Source organism: Sebastes umbrosus, chromosome 6 (assembly GCF_015220745.1).
Source record: "Sebastes umbrosus isolate fSebUmb1 chromosome 6, fSebUmb1.pri, whole genome shotgun sequence".
Taxonomy (NCBI): Eukaryota; Metazoa; Chordata; class Actinopteri; order Perciformes; family Sebastidae; genus Sebastes; species Sebastes umbrosus.
Window position 1 is genome coordinate 12,979,053 of NC_051274.1, and position 27,247 is coordinate 13,006,299.

Sequence of the window (27,247 nt, forward strand, 5' to 3'; positions counted from 1 at the left end):
TCTCTACAATCTCAGCAATTATTACTGGATTCCGCTCCCTATCTATTCTCTTATGGTCTCAATCCTCTTGCCAGCAATTAATTCAGTCTTGACCAAATCCCTTATCGATTACAGTTGTCTTTTCCTCCGCCGTCTGCCTCTCCGGCCCCCTCCCAGCATCCCCGGGGGTGACTTAGTCATTAGACTGAAGCACATATTAGTTATTTATGTAGGTGTTAAACGCGGCGATGAATTGTAAATGTAGTTTCTTGCTGATCCTCCCTTGTTAATTGCCTGTAGCGGCTGTAGCTGACTTTGGATCCAGGCTCAGACAAGCGTATCATATGAAGTGTCACATTTAATAAAGAGTCACCCGCGCAGCAGAGGCCATATTGTCCCTGTCTGGCTGTGACTCAGCCTAAACCCAAAACTGGCCTGTTGGCTTAGGTCAGCGACAAAAAAAAACTCTCCCTCTGATAACAGATCAGATGCAAACATGGATTTCTTCATCGTCAGTAGAGCCGTGAAATGTGGCTCAGATCAGAGGGAGAGACAGAAGGGAGATGGGGGAGGAAAGAGATGACAAGGGTGAGGAAAGTGACTGAGCGACCTTACTCAGTGTGCCTCAGACTAGAAGAGAAAAGGTGGAACACACACACTGATTTTCCATCTGTCAACAGGGTGCGTAAGAGGAGGAGGGAGAGGAGGAGGTCTGGGCCAGAGAAGGCAAGGCTCAGAGAGCTGCCTTTTGATTTTGTCCAATTAGTTTTTGTTCCTCCAGCATGAGTCCTCTGCGCTCTCTGTTCCTCACATAATCAACAATTTTGATTCTGGACAAAGAATGAATACACTTACTGTCCCCATTTTTTATTTTTTTTTTTAGCCATGCGTGCAGCAACTGCATCAAAACAAAGTCTCTCTTCTCCTTTCTCCCAGCGGCACGCTGTAAACAGCTGTCCCAAATGCTACCCTATTTCATCCCCCTCCTCCTGTTAATGGCAGTGTGAACAATGCGAGTCTGAGAGGCCTTGGGGTGAAATCCTTTTTTGACGTCAAGTATAACAAGCCGTTTTAACATTTTAATAGCTAGACTGAGATATCTGCAACGTCATTTTGCTTAGTCAAAACTCTAATTCAACATATCTGTAATTACATTTTGACTAGTACGATTCAAACTACTTTTGCCATTCATTAGTATGGGGTTTGTTATTACCGATATCCGTAATTCACATTGCAGATATCCGCAACTGAATTATGACTAGTCGTAATTCCAGGTTCAGATATCTACAATTTAATTCTGACTAGTCATAATTTCAATTCAAGATATCTTTAATTCCCCCTAAATTGAAGATATCTACATTGTCCTTTTTAGATATCTAAGATTAAATTGTGACTAGTCAAAATTACTTTATAGATATCTCAAACTGGGGTTACGGATATCAAAATTTAATTACAGATATCTAGAATTAGAGTTTTGACTATAGGCGAAATTATGTTGCAGATATCTGTAATTACGTCAGAATGGGGCGGGATGGGAGCAGAGTTGCCAAGTCCGCTTATTATAAGCGACTTTGGATTTGTTTTCCTGGAAAGTCGCTTACAAATATTGGTAGTCACGTTTTTCTGGCTTGTTTCTGAAGTGTAGTTGCTTATTTGGGCTCCCGTCTCTCTCCTCTATACCAGTCTAGTTTTTCCTGTTGCAGGATCTGTACGCAACCCCGATCTAAGTCTAGATCTTATCTTGTAAAATTACAAGCTAAAAATGGATGCAAAAATTACATGAAATGCATGCATTCCAAAATAAAATCAAGGTGATCAAGTGGTCGCCTCTCTCTCTCATATTGTGGTAGGTAGGTAAGGTCGCTTGTTTTGGGCTTTTTTGGGGAAGAGGGAGTTGCTTCTTTTGGGCTTGTTTCTATAGACCTGGTTGCTTGTTTCTCTCGCGAGATCTGGCAACACTGGAAGGGATGCGGAAGCTATTGATTCAAACATACTATGGCACTGCACTGCAGCCGTATGGGTTTATAAAGTGTGTCTGGAGACAATAAATCTACAATATGCTGTAAATTTCTACAACGACTCTCTATCGAACAAAGCTCTCGTTCGCCACAAATTCCCTGACGATCAGCTCTTTCTATTTCATGGCATTTTCTAACTATCTTATCCACAGCGGTCCCCGACCACTCGTCTCACAGCTTGCTGCACATAGAGACCAATGTTATGTGTCCTGCTCGGAGGACGGCTCGTTTTGATTCAAATGAGGTTGTAGCTTGTCGTCTACCTTACTACGGTTAGAAAGAGCCGTCAAATGTGTTTTGACAATGTTTCACTTATGCATTATTGATCCGGGTAGTTTGAATCTGTGAATTTCTTTCCAAGTTTACCGAACTATCCAAGTTAGCAAAAGCTTCTGCTAACACTCTTTAAATCACGGATGTACTGTCTACGGCGTTGGAGGCGGGGCCCCGTTCATTCCTATGAAAGTTGCTCATTGGCGCATGACACCAAAATGGCTCAAGTACCGGGATCTTCCGGCAGTCTTCCGCATCCATTGGGCCCATGGAGCAGGCGCAGTAGCGTCCGCTTGGTCACATGGCTCCTTCACAGGGTCACAGTCGTCACGGTGTCGTCATGGCTTGCTAACTCCGCCTTCCAGCCCTCGCTCCAGCCTCGGTCTGGGTCTCATTCACACATGAACGGAGGAAGGGAAATAACTCTGGATTCGGCTATTAATGCATTTTACAACTTTTAGGACCTTAATGATTTAAATAAGTGCTATTAGAGTGTTCGTACTGGGTAGTTGATTCACCTCAAAAGAAATGAACGAGTTACAGACGTCTCTTTCCCAATGTAAGTCTATGGGAAAAAGTATTTTTGGGCCTGATGGCATGACGTGACGGACACGGAAGTTGCAGTACTGCCGTTTGGTCACTACAAAAATTGGGATCAACGACCGGCGCTCTTCCTGGGGGCTCGGTTCAAATGCTTTATTGGGCTAATATCCAATGGGAAGCCTTGCATGAGCAACGTCATGCACAACAATTCTGAATAGCCTTAATGACGTTTGAGATATCTGTAACTGTTATTTAGGATAGTGAAAACTGAATTACAGATATCTCTAAGTGTTGTTTTGACTAATCAGAATGACATTATAGATATCTTGAATAAGAATTCTGACTAGTCACAATGCAATTGTGGATATCTCTAATGTTAAATCCAGATAGTCAAGCCTAGCTATTAAATGTTGCCATAATCAAGTCCCTCCTCCGAGAAGCAGCAGGGTCGAGGGCATCGCCACAAGTCGCTGTGAGCGCGGCAGATGTTTTTTTGTTGTTGTTATTTTGGGAGAGGTCACCCTAGTGGATGAGCCTGTGTCTTTTATATAATGTATGTGCTTGTGCAAAAATGTGTGAAAGAGGGTGGGAGGTATGAACAGAGTGCATGAGAGATTAATTAGTGTGACCAGTGTATAATTACCACTGGCCCAGGGGTGATAATTACTGCTGTGCGTATATACATGTGTGTTTTTGTGAGTGAGTGTGTGTGTGTGTGTGTGTGTGTGTGTGTGTGTGTGTGTGCACTGCAGGATATCACCTGGGTTGTCCATTAATAGGCGGCTAATTTGACCCTGCAGCCGGCCATACGGGCTGTCATGCCACGGTGATGTGACAGTCCTCGCTGCATGGGCTGAGAGATCCTTCATTATGTGCTGCGTGCATGCAGCCGTCCTCACAGGATGAGGGGCAGGGGCAGCTAGAGGTCTTGGCGACAGCCCCAGCGGTGGCGATATACTCAGAGCGGTATTATTACATAACAGCAAAAAAAAAAAAAAAGAAGCTATCTTTTCCCACTTCACTTCTTCACTCTCACTGTCACAATGGGAGTGTTCAGAAGCTCCTAAGAGCCCTGTGAAGGTGCTTGTGTCTCCATTTATCCATCCTGTATATATCTATCTCTCTCTCTTCACGCAGGGCATTGTGGGCTGTTCTCTCTCTGAAATTTACATTAATTTTGGGGAATATGGAGAACGGTAATGGACTTTTGTTTCAGAAGGAGCCTAATTTGCTAATTCTTTGTAACCCCATCCCCTTTACAACCCCCACTCCCTCTCTTTCTCTCTGTCTCTCTCTTTATATCTCTCTCTCACATACCCACGTACACACACTCACTCTCTCCCCCTCGCTGTTTCTGTTTCCCACTGCTGCAGATATGACTCAGAGAAGCTGCAGAAATTACTTTTGTGCTATTCTCTTTTCTCTTCCCCTCTTTGCTCACCCGCTCTCTATTCCTTGCTTTTAACAGAAGCACAGTTATTGTTCCCGATTAGCTCGATTGAATGCTCTTTCTTCGTGCGAATAAAGAGCTCATAATATGTGTTAATTTTGTCTAGCATTTTACATCCCATAGCAGCTAAGATAGCGCAGAAGCAGCTTGGAAAAAAAATGAACTGGCCCCAGGCAAATGTGTGGGTAAGCTCGGCTGCACTGACCTGCTCCAAACAGTCTGTGTGATGTGATGGGAGGTAATTTATCCTCTCAGGAACTCACCAGGACTTTCTAGAAGAAATACAGTGAAGCTGCAGCTTCTCAAAAAACCCAATCTGCTTTGCTCTCCATTTATGTTTTCTATTTCAGGATACGTAGTGGATTAAACATTGTTTAATTTGGGCCAGAATTAGAATGTCAGTGCTAACAGTGCTAATGATTACTGTGATGCGGTGTAGCTTGACGTAAATGTAAATTGATGGATGTGTGTGTGGGAGGCGAGTGTACGTGGGTGGTGTTTTTTTTTCCCTTCTCCTCGCCTGAGTGCGGTGAGTGTTCATGGATTCATACACTGTGTGCAAATGATTTTTTTTTTTTTTTTTTCATTTATATTTAGTCACATGTTACTTGGGATTCATGAGGATTCACATTTTCAAGTGTCAGGGGCCCAATGAAAAGTGAGATTAGGCTGGCCAATTGCCTTGGCTCTCTCTCTGCAGATGGTCAGATTCATCACAATGAGGCACTCGGGATGTTACGCTTAAAGCACAAGCTCTATTTTTTATCAACATGCATATTTCATGTGAAGGCAGAAGGATTCACAGGCTGTACAGTTGGATTTCATATGTTGTGGTAGTGTCACGTTTCATCTGATGTCTGATCCCTGTCACACCAAGCATCCACTGTACTTGTAAATTATATATTTGTATAGTTCATATCATCACTGTCAAATAAAAATCCAAACACACTGGATATACTGTATATACATATATACTGTATGTATGTATATGTATGTATATGCATGTATATGTATATCTACAGTATGTATACATGTATATGTATAGATATGTATATATAGAGTATATGTGTTAGTGTATATGTATAAACAATGAAATTAGTGTTGTGTGTTAGTGTGTATATATATATTAGGGTGGGGGAAAAAATCGATTCACATATGTATCGCCTTTTTGTTTTTTTTACGATTTTGAAATTGATTTTTTAATGTCAGAATCGATAAATTTGTTTAATTTCAGTCAAGGCGGAGGTAGAAGGAAGTTACCACCCTTATTGCGCCTGTAGTCCGAGTAACGACATCATATCCGTTTCAAAAACCAAAACCAAAACAAAGCCGAGGGCGGAGGGTCTGCGTGGATACGACTTGCACCCTCGCATGTTAAATCCAGAGTGGTAAACACTACACATACAGTAAAGTATGGAAACACTTTGGGTTTCACACATTGCCAGGAAAAAGCAGAGTTAGACATGATGGCTAGAGCTGCATGCTAACTCTGTCATGGACAGGAAATGTTATCGTATTGCAGTAACGGGCAGTCAAGCCAACCGTCGCTCGCATCGCCGTGGTCAAACCAGCCGACGTTACAAAAATATCTAATATATAATATCGAATCGCAACACTTGTAGAATCGCAATACATATCGAATCAGCACCCAAGAATCGTGATAGTATTGAATCAATAGATTGACGTATCGTCCCAGCCCTAGTACATACAGTATGTACCAGATTCACATTCCTTATATATGTTCATACTTGGCCAATAAAGCTGATTCTGATTTATTTTGAACCGTTTCTTGGCAGCATATACTGCCATGAACAGTTTAACTTTACAGAAACAACTAGATGTGGCAGCAGCTGATCTGATATCAGCAGACAGACAGACAGACGTTCCATGTGAGAATACAAACTCAAGGTTTATGACCAACAAGGCCGCATACTGTTCTACCCCTAGACACACAACCTTGCCTCTGCCATTCATAGTGAATACCTACCTGTCTACATTCTCCCTCTATCTGTGCTGCCTTTATTCCATCACATCACGTCTTTCTAAAAATGGTTCAAAAGTGAATAGCTGTGATGTAAAGTTTTTTTTTCACAGAGAGCTGTGAGAGATGTAGTTGCTGTGGAAACTGTAAAGCTGTCCTCAAGGCAGTTGCAATATTGCATTTCCGTCCAACCGTCCCCCCTGCATCGCCTCCACCTCCAACTCACCTCACCTATCCAGGGGTGGAAGAGGAAGAGTCCTGAAACAACCTCCTCCCCCTTTTCCTTCTCCCCCCTTTTGCCCCCCATCTTTTGCTTTGTTTTAAATGGCAGCTGTGCCGTGTCGAAACAACAGCCGTGGTAAATTAGCGCAGAGATTAACTTGCTTTGTTATTAGCGAGGAGGGCAGATCGCTAAGCCTTCTGTCCATCAGTGGGTTAAACATCACTGTGGATCTAATCCCCCCCCCATCCCCGCCTGCGTAGTGTGTGCAGGTTTCCCTCAGCATTTGATCGACACAGATGCATTTTCCATATTCATCTCCTGGCTGTTACTATGACTTTATTCAATGTCTTTCCGGTTCAGATGCAGATAAGTGGCACTTTTGAGGCGGGATGTTTGTCAAACACTTGCGCACACGTTCTGTGGAGCAGAATAGGGAGACTGGTTACCGTGGGAACGCTGTGAGCTGTTCTGTGAAGAACTCTGTGGGCGAGAGACACAGAATAGAGCGATGGAGAGAAGAGAGAGGAGAGGGTAGGAGTGGGAGCAGGAGCAGGGTGAAAGACAGAAGCAGGATTGAATGACGGCTTGATGGGGATGGATGAGACATACTGAAGACAGATGAGCGCTGTTTTATTCGTCACGTGTTACAGGTTTTGCTTTCATTGAAAAGTTGGGATGTGGTTCCTCTGGCCGGCAGACAATTAGTCATTTAGTCATATGACCGAGATCTGTTTCAGACTTTACAGAGTATCCCTTTGGTGATCTGCAAGGGTATCACTTTCTTGAATTACTCCTTCTGCGTCTCCCACATCGCATTTTAAACAAAGTCTAATTGGTCCTCATTGGATGATTCATATCCTGTTAAAATCAAACAAGCGCACACACCTGTGCACGCAAAGTCACAGGGCACAGCAGGTGCCTGGTGTGCGTAGTTGAGTCGTAACAGTAACTGTGTGCCCCTCCTTGTCAGTGCTTTTTGCCTGGCACTCAACGCCAAACGCCCACACAGGCAGTCCGCACTGTTGCCAAGCAGTAGGAGACTCGCAGTGAAAGCGGTTGGTTGTGGAAGGACTGGTGGAAGGGAACGGGAATGGGAGGGAGAACGGGGGGGGAAGAGGGAGGGGTGTATTAAAAACACACTTAACTTTAGGCTACAACGCAGTGTGTGTGGTTATCAAACGTCTCTGTTTGTCAGCGGGAGTCAGTGCGGGTCACACGCTGGAGGTGGGATGACGCAGTGCTCTCCCACACTCTCTTATTTCATATACAATGGCAAAAACAACAAAAAAAGCCAATGAAAGCACAATTTGAAGTGGTTCGTACCGTGGCGGAATTGGACGGACTGATTTTCAAATTATACCCCACAGAAACATGGATGTAAATGTTTCTCTCTGACCTGTGAGCTGCTTCACCAAACAGTTGTTGTGGTGTGTATGAGCATACAGAAAAAAACCACGACATGTAGTGCAGGTGATGTCCTCCTGTGATCGTAGCATGTGAGCCTTGCTCCCGCTCTCTCTCTCTCTCTCGCTCATCTATACATAGACTCACCTACGCGCCAACACCCCCGTGCCACTGCACAGGTTCGAGGAAACACTGGTTCCAGCAGCGAAACCATCGCTCCACATCCTGTTTCCATTTCACATCCCTCCTCCCCATCCTTCTTCCCTCCATTCCTCCTCTCTTGATTATTTTCACCCTTGCCCTCCTCCGTATTCAACCTCTCCCACTCTCACACAGCTCGCTCTCCTCCCACTCTTCTTCCTGCCTCCAGCCTCTGTCAACTCACTGCTTTAAATACACGCCACCTCACACGTTCTCCCTCGATGTACCACTTTCTCTTTTAGCCTCGACTTCCTGTGTCCATCTCTGCACGCCAACACCCTTTGACCTGTTGATTCATATCTTGATGTCTTTATTATCTGTGTGCGCCTTTTAATGACAGAAAGAGAAATGTATACATGTCAAGAGTGTGTGTGGGTTGTGTATGTGTGCTTTGTTTTTCTATGGAGGAGTAGAAGGAGGAGGAGGAATGGCGATTGTGTCTGTTTTTTTTATGGCACACAGGGGTACAAGCATAACTGCTCATGAAGCAGAAATCAGATCCTAGATGAGCCTGTCAATGCTCGCCGCGCTGGGGATGCTCTAACACGAGGCAATGGTTACCGCTGGTAAAATACAAATCTTGGCAGTGCCAGACCACACAGTGTGTACAAGCCTGGCTCGGGCTCACGTAACTGCACCTCTGCATCTCTTCACATCTCCATCCAAAGCTGAGCGGGTCACCGGGTTCAGTTGTTTTCAGAAATATTCAGTTTCTTTGTGTTACAGAGACCTAAAACGGAACAAACACGCAGGTCACATCTTGTCAGGATATTCAGCACTATAGAATCTGTGCTTGGAAATGAAGCATGAAACTTCTCAAGATGCTGTCTTGCAACCTCAGTGTAATCTTTATAAATAGGAGTGAACAAGGCGCTCCTGTTCCAAACTCCCCAGTTAAAATAGCATTCTCACAGCTTATTCACATTTAATTGGAACTTTTTATCATTTATGCTAAGCTAACGAGCGCTCCGCCTACACGATTAGATCCCTAAACACTCTCATTTTTACTGCTCTTGTTCCTCTCTATAAAGAAACCCTTGAACTCTTGCCCTGTTCAGTGAGCCAGACTTGTATCTTCTTTGCAAACATTCAAAAGGCAGAGTCTTAATTATAAATCCTGTGAAACGTGAATTGTATTTCAGTTTATGATCAGTAGGATTAAATGATAAGGCTGGTGATATACTGCGCTTTTGCTATTTTTAACAAATCCCATGAAAAGGTCTAAACCGGCAGTGCGTTAGTCTTTCTCTTATTTCCAATTTCCCTGTCTGTGGCCCCATTTGTTCCAGGAGATTAGTCTTTAAATCTTCAATAACTGATTTCTTTTTTTTTGGCCACTTGGGGGCAGTAGAAACAAGCTAACACTAACATATTACCGAACTGTTGCTTATTTACACATCCAGTAGTTATGGAGCAACATTATCTTTCATTCTGAGTCGTATTTATGTCCACCTGATGAATGTAAGTCCAATACTCACTCTCTTTTAGCTCTGGTTTTGGTCTCTATCGACTCCTGACAGAAATGTCTGTCTCTTTACTTTCTAAACGCTCCGCTATGTTCACTAATTGTGTCTGCTGTTTGGTGCTATGCAGGTAGTGTATAGTAGGGGTGTAAATCACAAGTTTCAACACGATACAACATTATATTGAGTCTTTGGACAATGATTTGCTGATATAACAAAGTCTGCCATGATACGATTTTGTATCAGGGGCCTGCGATCGATATGTAAGGGATAATGTACAGCGAGCTGGTCATTGTTGTGAAATAAACCCCGACAGGGCGATGCGATATCGTCCTGAAGGGGTTTATTTCACAACAATGACCAGCTCGCTGTACATTATCCTGCTTATTACACGGCTACTTAAGAAATCGATAATTTGACACAAAAGGGTCCACCAGAAACAGACTGTAGAACGCAGTGATTAATCAATCAGAATCGAGTGTTCAACAAAGCTGTGTAATTAGAGACGATATCATATGCCTATTAAAAACGCAATCAGTTACATTTATAACTCACAAAAAGCAACTTAATTATGATTTGACAATATTAATCTTCTTTCTCTTATCTTATTACTGGGCTCTTCCAGACATTTAAATGAAAAACTAATTAAAAAAAAATAGACACCCTGTTGTTCACTATAAAGTGCCACATTTCTCATGTTTAAGAGCAAATCTTTTTTTTTATCAGTTAGGACTTTCAAAATAAAGGAGTATCTTAAAAATAACGATGTATCAATCATCAATAATGTATCAATGTTTTCACCAATGATATTGGATTGTTGATCATTGAATCGATATATCGATCCAGATTGATGTATCATTACACCCCTAGTGTAAAGTGAGTTTTTAGAGTTTTTATTTGCTGAAAACAGCTTCCTGTTGTGTCTGAAAATTACTCTATAACGGTGAGAGTGAACCAAAACAATAAAGTTGTGGGTCGGACAGCCAAACAATTAACTAAAACTCAATATAAAGCTCTGTAAATTCTCTGTAATTTCCTAAAACAGCGGGGCACTGTAGTTTTTAGCAGACGTTACTCACACAGGAGTAAATACTGTATTTGTTGGGGACTATTTTCAGCTGCGGATTTGGTGCATTAGTCAGTATTTACATCAGCAGGATGGTGTATGTGGGTTTGGCTCAAAATAAACTACATTGCCCATGTTCATGGTGATGAAGCAACATGTTACCCGGTGCAACAGTGTGGCTAATTGATATGCTTTCAATAGTTTTTGGACAACAATGGAGCTCTATATGGCACAGACAAAAATGGGCAACACAAGACTTTGGCTACGCAGGTGACACTTGTTAGTAGGATCAATTCACTGTTGGTTGGTCTTTTTTTTTTTAAACTCTTTTTTTTTATTTGAGAAACAAAGAACATGAGGTCATCATGGGTGTTACAATATCAAATCACAGTACATGTTTGTAAATACATCTTAATATAAAATGTCACACTTCAATCAACGGTGTAAATACACAATCCATTTTTCCCAGTACTCAATACTTTTTTCCAATTCCAGCCTTAAAATAAATGTGAGTCTTTCATTACAATACACTTGATTTACAATACCCCGCCATTGTTCTAATGTTGGAGGATCAGTCTGCAACCACTTTCGCGTTATGGCTTTTTGGTTGGTCTTTTAATTGACAATAAGAGAACTATCACCAAACTTATCCTTTAACAGAGTTGCTTGTAGCTTCTAATACAATTTGTTTTCTGTGATGCTTGTTTTCCAAGTGAATAACACTTTCTGAAATTCAGTTTGGTCGCCTCGCCTCGCACAGCTGGCCATAAAACAAGCTGGTTAACTACGGTGACCTGCTGAAGTGTTGCAGCATCTCACTTCCTTTCTCGCTGTCTCTGCCTCGTCTTGTCTCTGAGTGTTTCCAATGTTAAAATGACGGGGACTGTGTGTCCTTGACAGCAGCTGGCCCCAGTGAGAAACCAGCCATTTACATGCTAATCTCAACCACTGCTCACTCTTCAGCTGCAGATGGAACATCTCTAATTCCTGACAGAGTAGAGGGGTAGCGGAGAGGCTTTTGTGTTATATGTGCACTTTTGCATGCATTACGGAAAGTGGTTTCATATTTTGAGAAGAACCCCGCAGCAGACCATTATAGAGCTTTTATGTAATCCATCAGAGTGGTTGGAAGTTTCTCGCACAAAGCTCTCATTTTACAACTCTGGCTGTGAAGATTTTTAGACATTGAACTCAACTCTCCATCTTCAGACACCTGTTACCTATCCGCCAGGAGCCGATTTCAACAACACCTGTGGTGTTTGTGACGGCACGTCTCTGGAAGATGTTAGTCACCTTGCTGTTGTCAGAGTCTGTCACACATCTGCCTCTCTTTTCTCCTTTTTACATGTACCATTCATTGTTCAACCATTGACGCTGTATGATTTGTCACTATCAATGTGCAGCTTCAGATCAATGCTTCTCTCTCTCTCTCTTGTTTCCGTCTCTCTTTCTGCTTTGCCGCTGACTGTTTGTGTGTCTGTCTCTTCTGCTTTCTCCATGTCTCTTATGTGTGTGTCGTCCGTCTCTGGTCCTTCCTGTCAAAGTGTCCGGCCGCTGTCTATCTCAGGGCAGCCCACCTCGGCTCCCAGCACTCCCACGGCGGCGACTCCCTTTGCCGCTCTGTTCCCCACCAGTCTGACCGTTCACAGCTTCGTCAGTCTCCATCAGTACTGCTGCCCCGCTACTGACCAAAGCTTACAGCAGGAGGACAGGTAAGGGCCACCGCAGGGCCTGAGTACAGTAAGAATATAAAAAAAAACCTTCAACCTCCATAAGACACCTTGCAAATCACCTGCAACAACCTCCAGATATCTCTCCCTCACGCACCATCACTTTCTTTACATTTCATCCTTTACCTTTCTATCCCCACCCCCTCTTAATCCTAAGTAAGCGCCTGTGCTTCAGTCTCCTACCGCTCCCAGGTGTGACTAATAGCTGGAGTTAAAGGCCCTTCTACCAGCTTGAAAAACACATAGCTCCTTCACAGGGAGCCAGCGGATAGCAGTCATCTTCAATGGGACACGAGGTGGACTGAGTCACAAGCGAACCTGGCGAATTCTCACCCTCCTTTCTCTCCTTCCCCTCATTTATCCTCCACCTGATGCTGCTCTCAGACACATCAGCGCATGATGCTCCAACACTGCCATCTAATGGCATCAGACAGCTGTGATGTGCACATACTTCCACCATTTAAAAAAAAAAGAAAAAAGATGCCCCTGTTTCAGTTAAACATGCAGCCTGCTTTAGGCTTTTCTAGTTTTTGCTTTCTTTTTGTGTCTCGTGCTGTTTTTCACACTGTCCTCCTCTTTCTGTCTGTCTTTCTCTGTCTGTCTTGTCCCTGTCTGCCTTCCTTGTGTTTTGTCTTTCTGTGTTGTGACTCGCCCCGTGTTGCTTTCCAAGAGAGGAGGGTGAGGACGAGGGTGCCCATCAGTTCTGTTGCTCTGCCTCGGGCTGCAGCAGCCCCTCCTCTCGCTGAGCTGACCGACCGCACAACGACTCGCTCGCCCATTTACCTGTGAAAAAACGATCACAGTCTATGCTGCCAGAAAACGGAGACCTCACTGTGTACCAAAATTCTTGCTGCATTTTAGCAGGAAAATAGAAATGCATGCAACTTGTAGCCATTGTGACAGTCAGTATATGTTGATTTATTCATGTATCATTACTGTTTGTGCATTAATTTACATTTTAAGGACTCTTGATGTTGTCTTCTTCTCTCTGCATTCTTTGCAATTCATTTCTTTTCTTGCAGCCATAACAAGCTGTCGCAACGCATCACCATCACTTTGCCTGCCCATTACTGTCGCGCTCACGCTTATCTTGAAAACCACTAGTTGAGTCATGTCAGTTCGGGTGTGCTCAGTAGTCACTTATCTTTTCAAAAAGCTTTAAAGTCCTGTCACCACCCATTACCCAATGTCAGAGAAGCTATAGCCTCCTATGTGATGTAAAAGACATTAACCATATGCAGTTTGTAAAACATGTTCATTTGGTTGTTCCTACACATCTGTTGTCTCATCTGTTTATTCATAAAGAGATTCATCTTGTTGGTTTATCTCTGAGCAAAATAAAGATCTCTAGCTCCCAAAGACACTCTATTTCTGTCTTTTAAAATATCCGAAGGTGAAATATTTGTTGCTGTAGTTGCTCTGTGTTGTTTTCGGTCATGCTGGAATGTTGCTCGTACACACCCACCTCACTCATCTCCACCTCGGGCGAAATGTACTCACACACAGGCAAAAAAGTAATTATACAAATTATGTTTTCAATTATGTAGTGATTGTTTGTTTGGTGCGCATATTCCTTGAACGTTAATACTTTCTCCTGCAGTATGTACCCCATAAGTGTGTGTGTGTGTGTGTGATCTTTCATTTTAAGATAAATCATTAAACCTTTTGTAGTTTCTCAGGACATTTATTATCTGTGCAAACACCAGCAATATGAACCACTGAACCACAGAGAGCATCATTCACTTACTTATTAATATTTAATATTACAGAAAATTCTTATTTGACAATATTCTCATGCATATATTGCTTTTTTTTCTAACTTTCCTCCTTAGCTTTTTCATCCATATTGATTATGTCCCCTGTGTCATCCATCTCTGGTGCTTTAACACCATGTGTCCTTGCTTTTTTCACCTGCTTCCATGTAGACAGCACATACCTCGAGGTTAACCACTGACATGTCACTGTACAGTAGGGATATAAAAGCAAAAGAGAAAACACCAAACATTTCTTATATTCCTCCTCCCCCCTTTTTTCAATAAATTAATGCCCTTCTTCTTCTGTGTGTCTCTTCGTCTGTTCCTGTTGTTGCCGTGACATGTTTTTGTCTGGTTTTGTATTTGGTAATAAAAGTAAGTGTGCGTGTGTGAGTGATCTGGTGCGGGCAGGGTGGAGGGAAGGAAAGCCGGGCAGGGTGGAGGGAAGTTCATAGCTGTCAAAAGACTGTCAAGAATGTAGCCTGTACAGCTCTGCAGGGCGAGTTCGAGCCAATGTGAAAGTGTGCGAGAGAGAGAGACAGACAGAGAGAGGGTGTGTATGTTATTACGCTGCTCCAGTTAGTGTGGGACCTTTCTCTGACAGTAGCAGCATGGTAAGAACTCAGCTTTTTTTCTCCACTTTCATTTCACTTGTTAAACTGTCACAAAAGAGCATTTAGTTTGGCACCAGCGACAGATGACGTTACTTGTTACACCAGTGTGTGTTTGTATGGTGGCCCACGCTGCGATGATGTAGTGACTGTGACATGCTGTAGATCACCAGTCTGTGTGCTGTGCAAAAATGTAATTGAATCCTCACAGACACAGACGGCAAAAGACAAAAGGTAAACTAGTTATTATACTGTCTGTTGAGTGCTGATGATTAATGATGACATGTCATGTGCTTTTAACAGAAAGAAGTGACCTGTATTTGGAAGGAGAGTGTGTGACAGAGCGTACGTGTCGTTTTGGATAATTTGCCAGACTGTCATGGGTGTCACTCAAATGCATACAGAAGTAGAGCAAATGCCATAATCACTATTTGTCATGTTAGTTTGAACTAGGAGGATTTGCCAGCTACAGTGGAGTCAGCACTTTGACATGTGAGCACAAGTTCTGTTGAAGCCAAATGATCATCTGGAAGTGAATCAGTCCAAAAAGGTCAAAGTGATGCACTGAAACCAGTCTAAAAATAGTGGACATCAGTACAGACCGTACACTGAGAAAGGAGAAGTCCTTTTCTGATGAAGTTTACGTTACTTTGTCTTCCCGCATGTATATACAAGACTTATCTCTTCATTCTTTCTTGCTTCATGTGCCAGAGATTATCTGATAAGTTTTTGCTTGTACAAAACACTGCCAATCTTCAGATATCAATCATTCTGCAGCCCTGCAACAATACAGCTGTACAACTTAGGCTTTTTATCTCTTAGTTCACTAACTGGATTCAACAGGAAGTGGCATCCTCCGCTGACAAAACTATAAAGCCTGTTTGAGCTTTGAACTGGAAGGTCTGGGTCACAGAAAGAAGTGAACAGTGTGTGTGTGTGTGTGTGTGTGTGTGCGTGTGCGTGTGCGTGTGCGTGTGTGATGTGAAGCTCACATCTTGAGACCGTGAAGTGGCAGAAGAGTGTTGGCGGTGGAGGAATGCTCCGATCCGACCCATGAATGATTTGATTGTTTTCCTTTCAGTTTGGTTCAGTTGAAAGAATGGGATCACATGTGACAAAGAGAATACAGATTGTTGTTCCGGTAGCAGATTTATTTTCATGATTGAAGACATTATTAACACTGTTTATTTTGATCTCTTTAAGTCCTGACATTGATGGTAAAAATTTGAATTTAGCTGAGATCTTTCTGGAGGCCTTTCTGCTCCTTTAAAGGGACAGTGTGTAGGATTTGGCGACACTTAGTGGCGTGGTTGCAGATTGCGACCAACTGAGTAGCCCTTCACTCACTTCTCCCTTTCCAAGACTGCGGTAAATAGAGGCGCACAAGTGCAAAACCGTGGTAACACCGTTCACCTCGCTCAGAGGCCATTCTTACTATAATAACACCAGGGATGCACCAATCTGACTTTTTCAGTCCCGATAGCGATACCTGGGCTTTGGGTATCGGCCGATACCGAGTACCGATCCGATACCAGTGTTTAATTAATAAGCTGTATGCCTCACTGTGTGGAAGAGACTGGGATCATTCTTTTATGTGTCAGGCTTGACTTAAATATTGATTTCCTAAAACAAAATGGGACCAATGAATAGATATAAATTTATTGAATTGTAATTTATTATTAAAATAATAAATCGTACACCAGAAACTTGATAAAAATCTTAAAAATTAACAGGAATTACAACTCAAATGTAAACTTTTTAAATGCAGCAACAAATCATTCAAAACTTAAACAGGAATTAAAGTTACAGTATATAATGTATATAGTATATAAAATTGAATTGAATAGATTGGCCTTATTGTCACCGATACGCGATCCAGCTATTTGAGGCAGTATCGGCCCGATATCCGATCGAGTATCGGTATCTTTCAATCACTAAATAACACAACTTTAGGAGCAACAGAACTCAGACGGTGGCTGGTGGTACCACGGTTTTGCACTCATGCAAATGTGGCTGATGTTACTGCAGTTTCACAAGCGTGTGGCCAAACTATGATGGCCTTCAGGTAACGTAAAAACATGAAAGGCTTTCTCTAGAGCCAGTGTTTGGTTTGTCCATTCTGGGCTACTGTAGAATCGGGGTGGAGCAACATGACGGACTCCATGAAGAGGACCCACTCCCTATGTAGATATGAAGGGCTCATTCTAATCTAAAGAAAACACAATGATTCTTAGTTTCAGGTGATACTGAAACTGGAATATAGGTGATGGAATATAATATTCATAACTATGTTTTCATTAGTGTATTATGAAAATGTATTAAAGTAAGTAATAAAAGTATTAGCTGATGTAAAATAGCAGACTCTATACAGAACAGAGCTGCACGCTGTTTTTTGGTGTTCATAAGTTTGCTCCTATACTTTGGCTGTTCAGGGTGATTATGGGATGGATTCCTAGATCAATAATGCAAAAATGTGAAACGATAAGACTGTGGAACTGTTTGCTTAATATGTCACAATACAGGATCAATAAGAAGGGTTTTCTTTGGAGTAAATCACATAATGCTCCATGGGCTACAGAACTTCATGCTATTTTTGAGGAGGCTGAATTGCAATATATGTATAGTAATAATTCATCATGCAGCATGAACACAATTAGAAGAAAGAAAGTTACTGGCTAAATTTGAAGAAATATGGTTGAAAGATATATTGTTAAAACCAAAATTACGAACATATATTCAAATCAAGCACAATTATGCCACTGAATCTTATGTTACAGCAAACTCTTTAGTTGCACGGTTAAGAACAGGAATCCTTCCTTTGGCCGTTGAAATTGGTAGATTTAAAAACATCCAGAAAGACAACAGGTTGTGCGAAGTATACAAGTTAGGAGTTGAAAATGAATCACATTTTCTTTTGTATTGTCCATATTATGATGAGTTAAGAACTTCTATTTGAAATGTTCAAAATCCAGAAATGTTTTGGTGCTCGGATGATGACAAAACGGAATGGCTATTTAATTTTAATGCTTGGCTACTTTTGTTTTTCAAGCTTGGAAAAAACGTCAGAATGGTTTATTTTTTTTTAGTATTATTCGTAATTTACGCTGCTACTCTGGTTTCTGCAATTGTCTTTTCTTTATTTTCTAAATAATGGTGTCTTGGAAACCCGTTTGGGCTGGGCATATATATATTCCATCACTGCTAATAGATCCCTCAAAATGTTGCACACTGTTCCTTTAATCATTCATACTCCACAATTGTGTCACAGGCGTCACTTATATTGGATGATAAGCTTTGGAACAAATGGCAAAATGACACAAAAGTAGGAGATGAGAAAATTAGACAGGATATGATGAGATAACTACTCTGAGTCAATGCTCGAGTGGAAATGAGTCAACAGACAGATCGATGCAATTATTGGCTCCTCTGTGGCGGGTTAATCCCCCAGCCAGCCTCCTTGTCCTGCTGTGGGTTCGATGACACACTCAGACCCACCGCCGCTCTCTCACACACAAGACACACACTGTCAGCACATCAATATTGTATGAGCGAGGGACAGGAGGCAGGGGACTGCACGGAGTTGACATTGTACTCAACCCCCCATTCACTTTTCAATTTCTCTCACCGGAGCTCTTGTCAATTTCTGCCCACGTCTTCTTTTATTCTCATAACACCATCAGCGATCACTTTCCTGTTTATTAGATTCCAACCATCTGTTTCAAGCTCCAATTAAATGGTTGGAGGTAGTGAAACTCTGGGCTGCTCTTTATGAGGGAGCCTCTGGGGAGAACCTCTCTCTCTGGCACTGTAACAGGAATACAGGCTTTCTTACATAAGTAATGAGGTACAGATGCCAGCTGCGATATGGCCACACTCATGTTTTATACAACAAACTTTTTTTTTTACTCGTATATCATCCTCACCTCGTCTCACACTGCCATGTTATACCGCCTGGCTCTCGCTGCGGGCAAAAAACAAATGATAGCGTTGTTTAATGCATGCACGCTTGGAGGTGGGTTGCAAGGCCTCGCATAGGGAGGGAGAAAAATCAATCTTGGAACAGAATTAATTTTTTATTTCAAATGAAACTTGTAGAGTTTTAATAGGCGTCTCTCAACTTGAAATCGTCCTCATAAAGCTCAGAGGAAGAACTGCAGAAAAGCACTATTTTTTTCCATCTCTATGAGATGTGTGAACATAACAGCTGAAATATATAAGGATTATAATGGAGGTAACAGCTGTGAATATTCAGAGAGAAATTTATGAGAGCAGGCTTGTGACTCCCTAATGTCGCGTTGCATGTATTTTAGGTTTCTGTGACTCAGTTGAATGAAAATACCATCTGCTCCTGGCTGCTGATGTGCATGGCAGGAAGTTAGAGTGAAGCCGAGTCCCTGCTTGTGTCTACCTGTTGGCAATGAGCAGAAGGCCCTCATGTGGCTACTTTCCATTCCTTAAAAGGAGCAGTTTTAAGCAGCTCTGAAGAAGACAGAATTTTCTATTCGCACAGTTTAGACAATGTGTAAATAGGTACTAAAAGTAGATGAATAATCCAGGCTTCCATTCTTAATAAACAAACATGTTGAGACAACGCTGGTTCACTCTGCGCAAATATATATTCTGTTATTTTATCTGTTTACAAGAGAAGTATTATGCACACTGTCATGCACAACCTGTGGAGCATCTTCAACACCCACCTCAGCGGTGATAACAGTCAATACATTGTCATGGCAACTACGCTTCTCATCCTAACAACTGCCTCGCCGCCCACAAAGGTCCCACAGCAACCGTCACCAAGCAACCCCCTCCCGCTTCTAAGTTTCTCTATTTAAGGAGCAGAGGAGGAGGAATGATAAATGATGCTGCACACAGAGAGAGAGATAAAAACACATTTTCAAGAGGAAATGGATGTTGTGCGCAACAACTTGTTGCTCATAATTAATTTGCTCTAAGTGGAAACGAAGCACATAACGCTTGTTAATGTTTGATTAATTCCCTGCAAACATTACATAGATAAAAATATGTGGAGTTTAATATTTACAACTTAGCTGTAGTGATGTGTGCTTTCCTGCAGATGTCAGAATTGTGTCTTTGTATAACTGGGCTTTTGCATGACTCTTACGTTATGCAACATAATGGAGTTGACAACAATAATTTAGCCGGGTCATGTGTTGCTTGTAGGCACAGGATGTCCTGCATTGTAAACGTTTCCCCCCCTCTCTGTCCACTGCAAAGACTCTGAGTCTTGGTGATATGTTTGTGTTTCAGCATCACCTACCAGATCAAAACTAACAAATTAAAATACCTGCAAGTTGTTTCCTTGTTCCCTGAGAAGCCTTTCACTTCTTGTTCCGTTGGTAGCAACTAAACACTAACACAGGAAGTCTGTGCGATCCAGTGGAACAGTTACACCACAATGAGGGAGGGAGGAGGACATGAGCTGACCCAACTCAAAAGAAAAAACTGTGGTTACAGTAAACAAGGCACCATTTCAGTCCTGTTTTTGTGTTCTGCATGAATGTGTGCCGAAGCTATGCAAAAGGTAGAAACCACACAAGCGATGCCAGATTTGCCTATTTCATGTGCTGAATGTGACGCTCCCACACATCCCTAACCCTGGCTCTCTACTCCTTGTATGCCTTGTTTTTATGGGACAGCTGACAGAAGGGGGTGCGGCTAACACAAGGAGGAAATGTAGGCAGGAACATGTGACTGTGGTTGTTCTCCTAAACACAGACTGACTAATTGACTTGGATTTTGTCTGGGCAAACGTGCACAACGGGGACACTGGACTGTAGGATCTCTGGACTTACTTGAATCCTGATAAGTTTTGGGTTATTGCTTTGCTGGCTGCAAATATCATTGTTTCCATTTGGGTGGAAACCTTAGCTGCTTGCTTTTGTGTAATAGACTGAGTGAGAGTAGTGAATCTGAGAGGAGGTGTGCTCTGTCATGTGTTTTGTCTCACGATATTCCATGGTGAGCTGAAGTGCCTGTTTTACACCTGCTGCTGCTAACGTAACAACCTGGTCTTTCCTGTCAGGATGGTGTTGCTGGTATGTGGCACTGGATGAGTGTGTTTTAGTGGTTGGTGACTCCTCAAAATGTGCTATCACTGTTGTGTGTCAGACAAAAGGATACACTGAGAGACAGACAGAGGGAACAAGAAAGTGAGAAGCAGACTAAGGCAGTGCATGAACACTAGTAGGTTTGGCTAAACGTTGTAGTATATTAACTCGTCCTCCTGACTCATTAAAAGAAGGAGATAGAGGTCAGAGACCTTTTATGTCTATTGGATCATCAACTCACCATGTAGACAAGGAGGAATGTTGTCAGATCTCATGCTTTGGCACAGCTGAAGCAAAAGGAAGTTACAAGCTATTCGTTCGCCATGAGTTCCACTAAGAGATGGTTATCTCCTCGCCGCTCTAAAGTTTACACGTAAGTCCTTATAGCTCTTAAAGGAACAGTGTGTTGCATTTTGGGGGATCTATTGGCAGAAATGGAATATTGGTATGTTTTCTAGTGTATAATCACCTGAAATTAAGAATTGTGTTTTTGTTAGCTTAGAATGAGTCCTTCATATCTACATAGGGAGCGGGTCCTCTTCACTGAGTCCGCCATGTTTCTCCACCATGTTTCTACAGTAGCCCAGAACGGACAAACCAAACACTGGCTCTCGAGAGAGCCTTTCACGTTTTTACGTTACCTGAAGGCCACCGTAGTTCTCCGACTTGTGAAACTGCGGTAGCATGAGCCGCAGTGTGTAAAACCGTGGTACCGCCAGCCACCATCTGACTTCCGTTGCTCCTAAAGTAGTGTTATTATGGTAAGGATGGCCTTTGAGCAAGGCGAACGGCGTTACCATGGTTATGCACTTGTTGGCTCACATTACCGCAGTCTTGGAAAGGGAGGAGTGAGCGGAGGGGTACTCAGTTGGTTGCAATCTGCAGCCACACCAAAGAACGTATATTGCTAAGAAGTTAAAGTCAATTGTTCGTTCCATTGCAACATCAGCGCCCATCAGCAAAGATACGTTTCTGCCATCTTGGACTGAAAGCGACTACCGGACGCCAGTAAAACGTCCGCCTAAAAAGTGTCATACAAAAGTAAAACAAAATTGTTTCTATTCTATTGTTATTTTCTACCGAAATGGCCTGTGTTGAACAATGAAATGTTATAAATATAATACGCGTTTTCAGTCCAAAATGGCAGCTTTTGTCTCTTTGCTTCTATACTTTTTGACCACACCACTAGATGCCGCCAAGTCCTACACACTGTACCTTTAAGTACTATTCGACGTAATTTAGTGACGCTGAACTCACTCAATAATTCATTCAGTCTCTAATTTTCACTTTACACAAAGTGTTTGGTGGTGTAACATTTTGTGTCAAGCTACTTGTGACTCATTCTAAAAGCTGCTGCTCATCTTCTCCTGTAGTGTGGAAGGGGATTCCCAGTGTCCAGAGACGGGCACCCACAAAGACAGCTCATTCAGCCAGGCGCCTTACCTGCGCGGCTCAGAGCGCTACACTGACAGCAGCACCAGCAGCGCACCCTCCGCATCCAGGGACCCTTCATGCGTGTCCGCCTCCAGTTCAGCCAGCTTGGCCTGGGCACTGCGAACGCGCCACCAACCTGCGAGTCTGGCCCTCCGCAAGCAAGAGGAAGAGGAGAACAAGAGATGCAAGGCCCTCTCAGACAGCTATGAACTATCGACGGATATGCAGGATAAGAAGGTACCAATGATGGGAATACTGTTGGTCAGAGGATTTGGTGTGCAAATGTTTATAATCTTTGGTGTTTCCTAGAAGCCATGAGCTCCAGCAAACAGATGATGGATTCCTTTTCAGTAATCTGTGTTCTTCTTTTCTTCCACCTTTTGCCAGGTGGAGATGCTGGAGAGAAAGTATGGTGGCTCCTTTGTAAGTCGCAGAGCAGCTAGGATCATTCAGACGGCCTTCAGGCAGTATCGCATGAACAAGAACTTTGAGCGCCTTAGAAGTTCTGCGTCAGAGAGCCGCATGACACGCCGCATCATCCTGTCCAACATGAGACTGCAGTATTCCTTCGATGAGCGACAGCCTCAGCAGCAGGCCCAGACACAGACCAACTTCACCCACAATGTCGCCATAGGGCCTCCTCATTCCCCCGACCCAGACCGGCCCGGAGACTACACCCGCTTAGAGGACTCCTTCTCCAAACAGGTAACAGTGTCCATTTATTTGTAGAACTCCTTATGATATGACAGTCTCAAAGGTCTCTACTAGCTAAACTTAAACAACTCCTCAAACAACTGGACAAAGCAAGCTAAAAGACGTATGTAATCTTGTCAACAATACCCGGCACCATCAGCCTTAGACCCTCAATGCTGAACTCGTTGTGTCCCCTCCAGGTCAAGTCCTTAGCTGACTCCATAGATGATGCCCTCACCTGCCGCGCGGGTCGCGATGACTCCCAGGAGGGCAGCAGGGAGGGCGGAGGGATTAGTGAAGACTTCGGGGAGTGCGTGTGGAGCAGCAGCAGCAACCCCTCCTCCCAGAGAGGTTTGGGAGAACGAGCCAGGGGTGCTGGAGGAGGACTCAGTATGCATGGCGACAGCACCGCCACCTCGTACAGTGACGTCACCCTTTACATGGACGATGGCATGCCGACATCCCCACTGTCCCTGGATCGGGCGCCCAGCAGCACAGATACGGAGTACTGGGGCCCCGGTGGTGGCGTCGGAGGCCGAGAGGACAGCAGGGACACTGAGGGAGGGGGCAGCAGTAACAGTCGGCGCAGCACCCCGTGCACCGAATGCAGGGACTATCGACTAAGGGGCGCACATCTGCCTCTCCTCACTATCGAGCCGCCCAGCGACAGCTCGGTGGACATGAGCGACCGCTCAGATCGTGGCTCTCTGACAAGACAGCTGGTCTACGAGCAGGAGCCTGGGGTAGGGGCTGGCTCCCCTCAGGGAACCGTCAAACACTCCCCCAACACGGGCACCCGCCCTTCCTCCACGGCAGCGGCCCAGGGTCAGACCCGGGCCCCTGGCAGACCCATACCCACACACATCCCTCACCAGGTGGCGGCACACCACCACCATCACCACCACCCTATCCACCACCATCAGTACCCGGACACGCCATCGTCGTCCTCCTCCCCCCAACAGCCCCCCACCACTCCTCTGTCCTCCTCCTCCTCCACAGCTCTGCCACCCGGCGGTCTGGAGCAGCCGTGCTGCTCGGATGGAGACAACGACTCGCTCAACTCCACCACCAACTCCAACGAGACGGTCAACTGCAGCTCGGGCTCCTCGTCTCAGGACAGCCTTCGGGAGCCTCTTCCACCTCTGGGGAAGCAGACCTACCAGAGAGAGAGCCGCCATAGCTGGGACTCCCCGCCCTTCAACAGCGATGTGGTGCAGAGACGCCAGTACCGCATAGGTCTCAACCTCTTCAACAAGTAAGATGCTTAAAACTGAAGTGCCATTTTTATGGTAATTCAACTTTATGAAGTTGTAGTGAGAAAGTTCTTTTTCACTGACTACAGGAAGCCAGAGAAAGGGATCCAGTACCTGATAGAGAGAGGTTTTGTATCAGACACTCCTGTTGGGATTGCTCGTTTCATCCTGGAAAGGAAGGGCCTCAGCAGGCAGATGATTGGAGAGTTCCTGGGAAACCGGCAGAAACAATTCAACAAAGATGTTTTAGAGTGAGTATGGGAATAGAAAGCACAGAAGAGATCATCAGCAGTTTTTTTTTCTTTAGAAGGACCATTGTAATAGATAGAATTTGTAATATGCAGACATGTCAAAAAGATCCAGACGAATGAACACAGATCAGCATAAGTGCACACCACATTTCAGCTCACATATTTCATGCCAAGTCTGAATGGATTCAACCTTGAGGCAAAACCAATCCCTTCCCCACACACACAAACATGGTGTGTAATGATATGTGACATGATGGATGCTACTGAGTTTGTGCATCAGGAGAGGTTAGACTGTGACCTCTGCTTTATGTGTTTCAGCTGTGTGGTGGATGAGATGGACTTCTCAGGGATGGACCTGGACGACGCTCTCAGGAAGTTTCAGGCTCAGATTAAAGTTCAAGGAGAAGCTCAGAAAGTGGAGCGGCTCATAGAGGCTTTCAGGTTCGTGTGTGTTGGACACAGTGGGTTTACAATAGAGAAAGGCCTGAGTGATAAAGATGCACTGAATGTTAACAGCCGTGGCTGCAGCATCAAATGTTTGAACACGTTGTTTCTGTCTCTTGTGCAGTCAGAGATACTGTGTGTGTAATCCAACGCTGGTTCGGCAGTTCCAGAACCCGGACACCATCTTTATCTTGGCCTTTGCCATCATCCTCCTCAACACGGACATGTACAGTCCCAACGTCAAAGCTGAGAGGAAGATGAAGCTAGAGGATTTCATCAAGAATTTGAGAGGTGCTACCAGACACAAAAGACACATACACTTGATACACACATTAGGCAGCATGTCTTTCTAACATGTTGTCTTTATGGAGATGTTGCATTATATTAGTAAGGAGAAGTGTTGAAGTCCAACTGAAATTAAATAGCTTTTGTTTTTGTCTGTTACGATAAATATCTGCTCTGTACATCACTTGTTCCGTGTTCTCCTTTGAGGAGAAATCAGAAAACAAAAGGAAGAATTGTTTATTTGATATTTTTTTCATGATGGCGCCCACTGGTTTTGGTTTATTTTTGATACAGCCAATCAAATCCTGCATAAAGCAGTAACGTCAGCGAGCTATCACAGGCAGAGCAGATGGTCACTTTTTTTCTTGACAACTGACTAGAAGCAGAATTTACATTGATAAAAATAGAAATCACTAATACTTTATAATAACCATCATTTATAAATGGTAAATTTGTAGATAATTAAACTTAGTTAATAGTTATTTTACTGTTCACACAATGAAATGATAATAATATTTGATAATTATTAGTAATTCTATAATTTAAGTTATTTTATCAATAGTTTGTGTAATATGAAATAATTTGTTTATAAATTATATATTGTATCATAGCTGATAAGAGACGATAACAATTACATTCTGATTACATTAGTAAGCAATTTATTATCAGTTTATTGTTGCACACATTATAACATTTTATATACTGTATAAGGTATTAATAATTACCAAATGATTTGTAAATCTTTAAGAAATAATTTGCAACGCATCTATAAACATTACATATGAACAATATTAAAGCATTAAAGTATTAAATATCTATATAAATATTGTTTATAGATGCTTTACAAATTATTTATCAACCATTTAACAAGGTTAAAGGTTACTTTTATATACTGTATATAGTATATACATTTTTTATACGTTTGCAACAATATACTGTTAAAAGAATATAAATTATATCATTACTAAGAATTAGTAAACATTATTAATTATTAATTTAGTTTAGTTTGTGAACAGAAAAATAACTATTAACTAAGTTTAATGATCTATCAATTTACCATTTATAAATGATGGTTATTATAAAATGTTACTTAGAGATCTATATATGATTTTCCATCATAGAAATTAAAAACATACATACTCATACATTCACATTTACAAATACAGCCATACACTTACATACAACCATGGACACATTTGACAGAATTGAGCCGGACAGCAGCCTGCTTCACAACACAATAGCCACAGACTCTGAACAACAACCCCCATTAGCTTTCCTGCTACAGTCTCGTTCTTATTTAACGTACAAACATGAACACATCCTGCCCCTCAGCTTGTTGAACGATCCACCGAACAAACATTCACAGTGGAGAAGTGCTCTGCTGATGTCAGTTTGCAGGCTGGATGGCCAATTAACTGCTCAGCAGCAGCACATTAGACAACATGTTTGATCTAGTGTGGTCCTTCTACTCTTCAGTATCGCTAACAACATGCTGTCTGCCTATGACATGTAGGCTACAGAGCAAGTTTGTCTCCTTTGTCTCTTGTTCCCTCGGTTGGAACACCGACGCTCTGGTAGCCTGCCAGGCTGCTGTCAATCAAACACAGCAACGCCAAAACACCCATTCAGATGAAAAGGAGTACTTCTAATATTTCCCGAAAACCCTTTTTTCTTCCTTTTAATAATAAAAAACTATTGACTTTCATTTAAAAAAAATATATATATATATTTTGGACTACAAACAGGGATGACTAAAGGGGATTTCAGTTGGACTTTAAGTGTTTTTTGTCAGCTTTCAAATGCTGCCTCTTGTGTGTGAAAACTGTTAATCTCACAAGAATGCTTGCATCAGTATAATCAGGCCGTTTTGTGTGTATCATTTCCTAAAACCCTCCCTTTTCCGTGTCTCCACCCAAGGCGTAGACAATGGTCAGGATATACCCAGGGACCTACTGGTTGGGATCTACCAGCGGATACAGAAATGGGAGCTGCGGACCAACGATGACCACGTGTCCCAAGTGCAGGCAGTGGAGAGAGTCATTGTGGGCAAGAAGCCTGTGAGCAAAATACAGGGCTTTACAATATCTTGCCACTACGAGTTAAAGGTTTATTCATTTGTACTG

The 27,247-nt window shown here is 42.8% G+C and overlaps 1 protein-coding gene across 1 annotated transcript in view; it reads left to right on the forward strand.

Moving 5' to 3' along the window:
- iqsec2b (IQ motif and Sec7 domain ArfGEF 2b) overlaps positions 1 to 27,247 on the forward strand; it is a 32,738-nt gene that overhangs the window by 2,675 nt on the left and 2,816 nt on the right. The window contains exons 2-8 of the mRNA XM_037773344.1: positions 22,138 to 22,435; positions 22,586 to 22,903; positions 23,092 to 24,146; positions 24,234 to 24,395; positions 24,714 to 24,836; positions 24,964 to 25,130; positions 27,042 to 27,166. Of these exons, the coding sequence (XP_037629272.1) occupies positions 22,138 to 22,435; positions 22,586 to 22,903; positions 23,092 to 24,146; positions 24,234 to 24,395; positions 24,714 to 24,836; positions 24,964 to 25,130; positions 27,042 to 27,166 (2,248 nt within the window). The remainder of the gene's footprint in view (positions 1 to 22,137; positions 22,436 to 22,585; positions 22,904 to 23,091; positions 24,147 to 24,233; positions 24,396 to 24,713; positions 24,837 to 24,963; positions 25,131 to 27,041; positions 27,167 to 27,247) is intronic.